Here is a 10,873-nt window from a genome sequence, read left to right on the forward strand (position 1 = left end):
TGGGTTGGTTCCCATGGATTAGGTGCCTGTGGTGTGCTCCTCTTCTCAGAGAAGAAGGGGATAAGGAATGGGAAGGTGGGAGTAGGGGACTGAGGAGAAGGAAAAGGGGAGTTGCATATAAAGTGCATATGCTAATTATGAATTTTTTTTAAATACCACTGTTTCTGTCATTTCAGACAGGAAAAAAAGTGTTCCTAGGACAGAAGATCCTTATCTATTCAGTCATGGAGCAAGATTTCTTTGGGTGAAAGGAGAGGCACAATACCCTGAACTAAATATTAGCAGGTAACAGCCTAGCATGCAAGAGGAAAGATGCACATGATCCAAATGGGTTTATTCCATAAGGTAAAGTCTCTCACTCTCTTGGCTCTCCCGGTCCTTGTATTTCTCTCTGTCTCTGTCTCTGTCTCTGTCTCTGTCTCTGTCTCTCTCTCTCTCTCTCTCTCTGTGTGTGTGTGTGTGTGTGTGTGTGTCTGTGTGTGTCTGTGTCTGTGTCTGTCTGTGTCTGTGTGTTGTATTTCCTTAACAGACATAAAAGAAACTGTGTTCCCTCCTATAGGTGAAGAATCAACATGTGATCAAATATCTACCATGAAGAGTTGCAATCGCTTAGAGAGAAAAGAATCCACTCAGGCATCAAACCAAAGAAAACCTAGATAGAGTGTGGATGCAAAACAAGTCACACAAAAACACAACCCAAGCTCAAGATACATCAACTTAGAGCTGGCCCAAGGCTAAGGGAGATTAAAATGAGAATCTCCCCTACCCCCAGCATGGTCCTGTTCCTCAGAAATACCAAGTGTCATCCTAATCTGGGAAAACCCTGATAGACACATAAGATTGTAGGTCAAACACAGCAGAGGCCATCTCACTGAATGTTCAGTGACTATAGTGTATGTGGAATTACATCAATGAGAATCCATGAGGCAATGTTGGAGAAAAAGCATGACAAGCATCCAGAAAGCATCTGGTGCTACGCCTGTATGGTGGCATCGTCCAGCAACCCCTTGGCTAGCTTCTCAAGTTTACAACTGCAACACAAGGATACGGCAGTGCTCAGAAGTGCTGCCCAGGCCTGTACCAATGTGTGTTGAACTGCAACAAGAAGAATCATGGCCATATTCATACCGCAAAAACCTCAATCCCAAGAAATTCCAAAAACCTGGAAACATTTTGGGCCCAGGACAGCCAGGATCAATTTTTTTTTTTGACTGAAGGAGAAGAACTTAGGATAATGGTGACTATCAGTGTTGGCCCAGAGAGCTGACTCAGTGTATAGGTGCCAGCTGCCACCTTTAAGACCTGAGTCTGCAGCAAACCACTGAACTGAGAACAGGGTCCCCATTGGAGGAGTTAGAAAAAGAATTGAAAGAGCAGAAGGGGCTTGCAACCCCATAAGAACAAAAATACCAACCAACCAGAGCTCCCAGGAACTAAACCACTACCCAAAGACTGCACATGGACATACCCATGGCTCCAACTGCTTATGTAGTAGAGGATGGCCTTGGTGGACACCAATGGGAGGAGACGCCCTTGGTCCTTCCCAAGTATACAGAAATGTCAGGGTGGAAAGGGGAGGGGGAACACACTCATAGAATCTGGGATAGAAAGGTGGATGGAAAAGTAGCTTATGGGTGGGAAATCGAGAAAGGGAATAACATTTGAAATGTAAATAAAAAATATCCAATTAAAAAAAAAAGACCAGAGGTTGATCAATGGGATAGACATTGTACAAGGAAAACAGATTACTGAAGTTCTATTCTGACGCCCAGACATGTGCTTTGAGAAAAATGCAGATACAGTTATGTCGTATGTGTATATACAGTGTTCATATATATATGCACAATATGCATTTATATATACATATAGGTCATTGCAATGTCCAACTGCAATGCCTCACTGGAGAGTATGAAAAAGACTTTAAATCTCATTCCAACAGATATACACAGCAGGACAATTCTCAGAAACATCACAAATATTGAAAAGAGGAAAATGTTTCACTCATAAATGTGAAAATGAAGAAAACAAACCACACTGAAATTTGTATTTTTGTATAAGTTGTTTGTACATGTCTGCTACAATATGGCTCTGACAGTGACAGGAAAGAGGCTTGTGGATGGGAAATCTGGAAAGGGAAAACATTTGAACTGTGAATTAACAATATCCAATAAAAAAAGAACACCTGAGGTTGATCAATAGGATTGACATTGTACAAGGAAAAGGGATTACTGAACTTCTATTCTGACCTCCAGAAATGTGCTTTGACAAATATGCATATACAATTATGCCATAAATATATGTAGATGTATATATAATATTCATATACATACACAATATGCATACATATGTCATTGCAATGTCCAACTGCAATGCCTCACTTGAGAGTTTGAAAATGACTTTAAATCTTATTCCAAACAGATATACACAGCAGGACCCTTCTCAGAAACATCAAAAATGTTGAAAAGAACAAAATGTTTCACTCATAAATGTGAAAATGAACCAAACAAACCACAATGAAGTATGTATTGTTGTTTATATATGTCTGCTACAATATGACTCTGACAGAAATGTGCAGAGGTGAGGCAGACACTGGTGGGCTAAGGAAATGTCATCGGTGTAAACCTGCTGGCAGAGGTCTACTGCATGGCTTAGTCACAGCATTGAGGAAGTCAGAGCAGGGTGCCTGAGGAGAGCAGTTTCACTTCCTCTGAGGCTGTGGTAATATGACCATGTCATGGGGACTGCCCTGCCTCCAGGGCCATACCCTCTTCCCAAACCCTTCAGAAAGGCTCTGTATCTCTGTTCTCAAGCAGAGTTGCAGCCTCTCAGAAGAGATGCCATGACCTTCACCTGCAAAGCCCTGCTCTGTCTTGGTGAGATGTGAAGAGAGGAAGGGGATACTGAGGTCTGGAAATTATCAGGGCCTAGAGCTGAGGAATCAGGAAACCTCAGAATTTGCAGAGGGAAGGAGTTGTTCAAATTTCAGGGACAAACTTCTCACAGGGAACTCTCTTCCAGGAATGACTCTGGGCCTCTGGATCACAGTGCTGACAGGTGAGTGTCACCATCTCTCCTGACCTGCTCTTCTCTTCCTATCCAGGAGCCATGCCTGGGCCATGGGTGTGAAGTAACACTACATGTGTGTTAGTCCTGAGGGTAACCTGAGGGCCATGGGGTTAAGGACTGCAAACAGAGGATTGCTGTTCTTTTTCTTTCAGAGTTCCTCCCTAGGCCAATCCTCAGAGTACAGCCAGACACTGTGGTCTCTACACAGAGTAAGGTGATCTTCTTCTGTGAGAGGAGTCAAGGAGCCGAACTTTATTGTCTCTATAAAAAGGGAAATCCACGAAATCCACGGTGCAAAGAAATTCGACCTAAACCTGGCAAGAAGGTTGAATTCTTCATCTCAAAAATTGAACCGTACCATGCAGGACATTACCACTGTTATTATCAGATCCATGGTCAATGGTCAGAGGACAGTGATGCGCTGGAGCTGGTAGTGACAGGTAAGAAGAAAATGTAATGCCCCACCCTCAGGCTTCAATGTCAGGAGGTCAGTCTGATGCCAGAGCTGCACCACCATTTCAGCCCTGGAGGATGACAAGGCCTGACACATTTCACTGCTTCTGCCTTCTCTCCTAGGAGCACACAGTAAACCCAGCCTGTCAGCCCAGCCAAGCCCTGTGGTGAGCTCAGTACAGAAGGTGACCCTCCAGTGTGTGTGAGGGCAGAATTATGACAGGTTCATTATGACTAAGGAAGGATCACAGAAGCTCCTCTGGAGGCAGGACTCACAGTATAACTATTATACTGGGATTTCTCAGGCCTTCTTTTCTGTACCACCAGTGACCTCCAGCCAGAGGTGGGCATTCAGATGCTACAGCTATGTCAGTAGCAATCCACAGGTGTGGTCAGAACCTAGTGACACCCTTGAGCTCCTGGTCTTGGGTGAGAAACCACAGCCTTTCCACTTAATGGTGAGGTGAAACAGTGCTCAGGGAGGACTTGATGTTTCTAGGGCCAGGTATGATGAAGTGTGATGGGTGCCCCTTCAGACCCAAGATGAAGAATCCTTTCCCCTCAGGTGCCAGCCATATGACAGATAAGGCATAGAATAGAGTTTATTTAGGGACATGGAAAGAGGAGTTGAGGATAGATAGAGAGAAAAAGAGAGGGGAGAGAGAGAGAGAGAGAGAGAGAGAGAGAGAGAGAGAGAGAAAACACTTGTAAATTGAGGAGGGAGGGGGAAAGGGAAAAGGGGACAGAAGGATCAGAGAGAGAAAAGGACAGAGAGAATAAGAGAGTAAGGAGGGGCCAAACAATTCTTTTATGTTAAGCCGGCCTACCTGACTACTGCCAGGTAGATGTTGGGTAGAGCCTAGAAAGAATGCTAACACTTGATGTATGTTGCCTGTGAGGAGCCAGGGCTCTTTAGACCAATGAGAGAGCACAGGAGACAGTGTGACTTGAGATTTCAATACAGAAAGTAGTACTAAAACTCAGGGTGTCCAGAAGGAAGATGAGTCTTCACAAGACTTTGTCCTACTCTGGATCACCTTAAATGCCATACATCTCCAAGTGTGACTCTCTCTGTGCCATTTTCAAACACACCCACCTGCTTCTCTCCTACTTCCTTGTAGGGAACCTACCCAAACCCATCATCAAGGTTGAACCAGGCTCTGTGGTCACTCTAACTAGTTCCATGACCATCTAGTGTCAGGGTACCCTGGATGCAGAAGTGTATTTTCTGTACAATGAGGGGAGCCATTCAACCTGGAGCACAGAGGCTCTACAAAAGCCTAGGAACAAGGGCAAGTTCTTCTACCCTTCTGTGACAGGAGAACATGCAGGGAAATATCGTTGTTATTGGTACAGCTCAGCTGGTTGGTCACAGCCTAGTGACATCCTGGAGCTGGTGGTGACAGGTAAGGAGACAGACAGATTCCCAACTCTAGACTCTGATCTCAAGAATATTCCCTTCTCACAAAGTGGACTCAGAGAACACTGTGACTGTGTGAGAACATGTAGCAAACTGCCTCCTCCTCTCCTAGGAGTCTATGACTACAATGAACTCAGGCTGTCAGTACTGCCCAGCCCTGTGGTGACAGTGGGAAGGAACATGACACTGCACTGTATCTCACATAGTCACTATGATAAATTCATTCTCACCAAGGAAGATCACAAGTTCACCAGCTCACTGGACACACAGTGTATACCTCCTAGTGGACAGTGCCAAGCTCTGTTTGTTATGGGACCCATGACATCAAACCACACCGGGACATTCCGATGTTATGGTTACTACAAGCATACTCCACAGTTGTGGTCAATACCCAGTGAGCCCCTGGAAATTCATATCTCAGGTAAGTTTGCCTCATCGTCCTCCAATCCTTTCCTGAGACCCTAAGCCCTTGTCATGGCTACCTGGAGACGAGGTAGCCCTGCTTAAGTAGAATCTGTGACATGTGCTGGGCAGGATAGGAGAGCAAAGGTGTTTGATAAGAACCAACATCAGTCCTCAGCTGTCACCTTCCCTCTAGGGCTGTCCAAGAAGCCCTCTCTGCTAACTCACCAAGGACACATCCTGGACCCTGGAGTTAACCTCACACTGCAGTGTTGCTCTGACATCAACTATGACAGATTTGCTCTGTACAAAGTTGGGGGTGTTGACATTATGCAGCACACTAGCCAGCAGACTGACACTGGCTTCTCCATGACCAACTTCACACTGGGCTATGTACACCACTCTACTGGAGGCCAATACAGATGCTATGGAGCACACAACCTCTCCTCTGAGTGGTCAGCATCCAGTGATCCCCTGGACATCTTGATCACAGGTGAGGAGCTATAGAGATTCAATCAGGTACCTAGCTTCTGCTCAGGCTTTCATGGGGGAACCTAGTAGCTGAGGGCTGGATGAGGGGCAGGGACCTTGGGGAGGAACAGAGGCAGAGACAGATCAGCAGGAGGTGAGCTCAGTCAGAAAAAAGAGACTGAGTCCCATGTTCTCAGGGTGAAATCATGTGTGGTTTGAACTCAGAACAAGGAAGTCAGCCTTTCATCATCCCTCTTCTCTTTAGGACAGATTTATGACACACCTTCCCTCTCAGTGATGCCTAACTCCTCAGTACACTCAGGAGAGAATGTGACCCTGATGTGTTGGTCAATGTACCCTGTGGACACTTTCATTCTGTCCAAGGAGGGATCAGGCCAGCCACCCCTTCGACTAAAATCAAAGTTTCAAGATCAGCAGTACCAGTCAGAATTCTCCATGAGTGCTGTGACCTCCACCCTCTCGGGCACCTACAGGTGCTATGGCTCTCACAACTCATCTCTGTACCTGTTGTCATTTGTCAGTGCCCCTGTGGAGATCATAGTCTCAGGTAAGGTTGTTCTGACATCTCAGCATGAATCACAATCCACACTGTAGCAGAGCTCTGGATTCCAGTGGGATGAAATTGACACGAGGAAGGCTTTGTCAGAAGACATTTTCCCTGGCAGATGAGTCTATTCCAGCAGTGGTCTCCATTGTGATGTCCATTGTGTCCTTTATTCCAATCTAGGTTTGCAGTAGCATCATAGGGAAGAAAAAAAGTACAATGCACGACAGTGATTAGAGTAAGCATCCCCAGGTTTGCATCTAATCCTTATCCTCTTCTTGTTCTGTTTCTTAGGACCCATTCAAATGTCTACCTTGCCACCCATAACATCCATGCCACCAGATCGTAAGTATCAGGCACCTCTGTGCAGGGAGTATGCTCCAACCCCAGGCTGCACATCAAAGGCCTCATTTCTCTCTTACTTCAGCTTGTAAATATAGGAAGAAAATAAGGTTCCCAAAAGAGACCACAGAAGCTGGGGCTTAGAGGTTGTGATACAGAAGGGGACATTCTGGGAGAAATATAGGCCCAGTGTGGAGAATGGTGCAGGTGTGAAAAGTTGAAAGTAGGAAATACAAACATGCAACTCCCCATCCTTCCCCTAAGTCTCTGAGAATAAACCTATCTGTCACACACACGGAGTCAGGCCTAAGAATGATGTTGAACACTGTTAAAATTTGGACTCAGATAAGCAATAGCTACTTAGAGCTTGATGCAGTTGCTTCTAGAGATCTTGACTTGGCCAAGTCCTTTTTTTTCTAGGCTGCTGTTCCTGAGTTTATATGGGAGAAACTGGGTTCATATGTATTAAGTTTTATTTTTTTATTTGTGTGTGTGTGTGTGTGTGTGTGTGTGTGTGTGTGTGTGTGTGTACGTGCACTTTGATTGGTTTTGGTTTTGTTTCGGTCCTGGCCTTGGCTGGGAATTCTCCTGACTGAGAAGGCCTCCAGAACGTAATTCTGCATTGGGACAGACCCACAATGTGGTCCCACAATGTGCACAAGTGTGGGACATGGGGCCATGTCAGGACATTCACGTTCCTTCCTCCCAACACATGGGAATCAGCTCTGGTACTGAGAGCAGGGATGCAAGTCAGAGTTCCTGGGTTCAACTCCCAGCTCTGCCACTTCCAGTAAGGTGACCTGAGGCAGGTGAACTGGCTAGAGAGGAAAAGACACAATTCCATGGTACATGATTGTGAGGATGGGAGATGATGTGTGCAGAGACTCACCATGAGCCTCTCTCACACAGTAGGGGCCCACATAAACAGCAGTAGTCCCCACTCATGATGTCACTTGTTCCTCAGAGCTGGAAAGTTATGTGAATGCTCTGATAGGAGTGTCTGTGGCCTTCCTGGTGTTCCTCTTCATCCTCATCTTCATCATTCTCCAAAGAAGACATCAGAGAAAATTCAGAAAGGATGGTGAAGAGGGTATGTGCATCTGGGGTCTCAGGAGGTAGATTTCCTTCTGAACATCCAAGCGGGGGCTCATGACCCCAACCATAAGTAAACCTTATACTGGGGCAGGGTAGCTTAGAAACACATTCAGAACTCAGATAAAAGGGCAATTTTCTCAGAGCCTATGCAATGTCAGACATTCTGTGACTGTGAACATTACCATGTTCTGGGACAGTTACTCACCCTTTGGTTGAAGAGTTCCCTTCCTTCCTTGCCAGCACATGCCTAGTTAAGATTCCTCTCCCTTGCAGCCCAGAAAGAGAAAGAACTACAATATCCTACAGGAGCTGTGGAGCCCATAAGCAGGGATAGAGACCAGCAGAAGAGGTAAATGACAGAAAGTGAGGCTTCTACCTCCCTGACACACCTCATTGCAATCTGACATCTCCTTGTCCCTCCAGGTCCAATGCAGCTGCTGCCACCCAGGAGGAAAGCGTTTGTGAGAGAAAGAGGGTCGTGGGAGGGGAGATGGCTGAACTTTCAGAATTGCAGGGGTGGTGATGTCCTAAGGGTGTCACTGTGTGGATTTGAATTTCACATAATGGATTGAGAGATGTCACAACTTTCCCTGGTTCTCTGTATCCACCTGGGGCAAGACAGGAAACTAGGGGTCTGAGACATCCCTAGACTGTGGTCAGGAGAAACTCTATTTGTTCTGCTATGACAGATGCTTCAGTAGAGGACATGGAAACTGAGGATGGTGTGGAGCTGGACACTTGGGTAAGGTCCCTGTCCTCATCTTCAGTGCTAAAACTTAGGTCTTAGTTTAGTGCAACAGCCTTCTTTCTTCACCCTCCCTCAGCCTTCAGCAATTTCCGCAGGTGACCACTCCCTCCTTTCTGTCAGCAACAGCCTCCTGTGTGCTATGGCCTCACTCCTTCCTGGTGTCTTGGCGTCTGTCTTGTTTTCTTCTGAGGAGAAATTCTGAGTGCAGAAGCCCACAGAGACATCTAAGAGACCAGCAACCACCATCAGGGGACACAGCAGAACAAAGGGAACTTGACCTATATAAGATTTTGTTTTTTAGTTTATGTGTATTGGTGTTTGCCTCCAAGTATGTCTCTTCATCACATGCAAATTGATGCTCCTAGAAGCCAGATAAGCATGTGAGATATACTAGAATTAGGTTATAGATGATTGTAGGCTGCCATGTGTGTTCAAGGAGCCATACCCAGGTCCTCTGCAAGAACAGTCACTGATCTTAACTGTGAAGACATCTCTCCAACCCCCAGAAACCATTAAGGAAGGTGAACTAACTGTGTGGCTGAATCCAAGATACCTAAGCGTAGAATGTTAGGTTAAGCCAGAACTATAGGAAGGAAGCCCAAGATGATCCCATCAGAGAGGCAGTAAGCTAAAGAGGTCATTCTAGCCATGCTATGAAAACTGACCACAGGAGATTCCCAGGGAAACACAGAGATGCTATCTGTACCTCACAACTTCTCTGCTACAGAAACCACCTGAGGGAGATCCACAGGGAGAGACATACGCCCAAGTAAAACCCTCCAGGCTCAGGAGGGTAGAAGCTATCATTCCTTCTGCCATGTCAAGGGAGCAGCTGAACACAAAATATGAACAAGCAGAAGAGGGCCAAGAGGTGGACGGTCAGGTGGGTCCTATCCTCCACAGACCTGCGGGTTCCCCAAGCCAAGCAGATACCTTCCTCTCACCCTCTCCCACTCCAGGCTACTGAATCCGAAGAGCCCCAGGATGTGACCTATGCCCAGCTGTGCAGCAGGACACTCAGACAGGGGACAGCTGCACCTCCTCTCTCCCAGGCAGGAGAAGCCCCAGAGGAGCCCAGTGTATATGCTGCTCTAGCGACTGCTTGCCCAGGAGCTGTTCCCAAGGACAAGGAGCAGTGATCCTCTGCCTGCCAGGATGCCTAACAGAGACTGCCAAGAGACTCTGGGAACTTTTGGAAACCTGATTGCACTTTAGGTAACAACACACTTTGGAAACTAAGCCAGATGTTTCCCAATAATCAAGTGAAGTGAGAAATGAAATAGAAGGGACGGTTTTACATTGAGACCTAATTTTAATGACATTTTTCATCAAATGAGAAAATTTACAGCCTCAGTTTCACAGCCTTATAATTCTAACCCATGGGAGGCTGAGGCAGGAGAATTGCCTTTGCTTTGTGGCCATAGTGGGATATCTAGTGAATTTCATGATACCCTGGGGTACATAGTGAGACATGTTTCAAACAATGTTAGCCACCAAAGGCCAGGGTGGAAGTATGTACTTGAAAGCCTAGCACTTTGGAGGAGTGGAAAGGATGGTCAAGTGGTCAAGGTCATCTTCAGATACATAGGAGCCTACGAGTAAGAGGCAATCCAGGAACACACTAGACACTGTAAAAATAGATAAATAAGCCAGGCTTGGTAGTGCATGCCTTCAGTCTCAGCACTAAGAAAGTAGAGACAGGCAGATTTGAGCAAATCTTTGTGAGTTCAAGACCAGATAATCTACATAGTAAGCTCCAATACAGCCAGGGACATACACATAAATCTTGTCTCAAAATACATAAACAAAATAGGGCCAGTAGGATGACTCAGAAGTAAAGGCACTTGCAACCATGACTAATATCTTAAGTTCAATCAGCAGGAAAACTAGAATGAGAAAAGGAACTCCAAGAAATGTTATCTCATTTCTACCTAAGTCCTTGATGTCCTTCCCACAACCAATAAGTACTTAAAACAATTAAAAAATAAACAAAAACAAATAACCACAACTGAAAATTTGATATGGTGGTGTAAACTTTAAAAAAAAAAACAGGGCTGGCTTCAAACTTTCTGTCTCTCTGCCTCAGCTCCTGGTGTGTACAACACTATATCCCCTTTATTTTCTTAATGGTTTCCTTGTTTTATTTATGTGTGTGTGTGTGTGTGTGTGTGTGTGTGTGTGTGTGTGTGTGTGTGTGTATGAGAGAGAGAGAGAGAGAGAGAGAGAGAGAGAGAGAGAATGTGTCATGTGCATACATGTGTCCATGTAGGACAGAGAGGACATTGGAACTGGATTATAGCTGTTTGTGAGC

General features: G+C 45.6%; 1 protein-coding gene across 1 annotated transcript; it reads left to right on the forward strand.

Moving 5' to 3' along the window:
* The first annotated feature begins 2,718 nt into the window (after positions 1-2,718).
* Lilrb2 (leukocyte immunoglobulin like receptor B2) lies at positions 2,719-10,570 on the forward strand. The gene is made up of 12 exons (NM_031713.1): positions 2,719-2,873; positions 3,019-3,054; positions 3,219-3,506; positions 5,052-5,360; positions 5,538-5,834; positions 6,672-6,722; positions 7,684-7,809; positions 8,088-8,163; positions 8,238-8,275; positions 8,504-8,556; positions 9,290-9,445; positions 9,522-10,570. The coding sequence occupies exons 1-12, from the start codon at positions 2,735-2,737 to the stop codon at positions 9,699-9,701; spliced, it is 1,749 nt and encodes a 582-aa protein (NP_113901.2). The 5' UTR covers positions 2,719-2,734; the 3' UTR covers positions 9,702-10,570.
* Positions 10,571-10,873: the final 303 nt, after the last annotated feature.

The sequence above is a fragment of the Rattus norvegicus genome, chromosome 1, assembly GCF_036323735.1.
Source record: "Rattus norvegicus strain BN/NHsdMcwi chromosome 1, GRCr8, whole genome shotgun sequence".
Classification (NCBI taxonomy): Eukaryota; Metazoa; Chordata; class Mammalia; order Rodentia; family Muridae; genus Rattus; species Rattus norvegicus.

Bases quoted from the DNA above. Each gene is read 5' to 3' on its own strand.
- Lilrb2 (NM_031713.1), top strand. From the start codon at position 2,735: ATGGGGACTGCCCTGCCTCCAGGGCCATACCCTCTTCCCAAACCCTTC. The intron at 2,874-3,018 runs GTGAGATGTGAA...ACTCTCTTCCAG, and splicing joins CAAAGCCCTGCTCTGTCTTG to GAATGACTCTGGGCCTCTGG. The intron at 5,361-5,537 runs GTAAGTTTGCCT...CCTTCCCTCTAG, and splicing joins CCTGGAAATTCATATCTCAG to GGCTGTCCAAGAAGCCCTCT.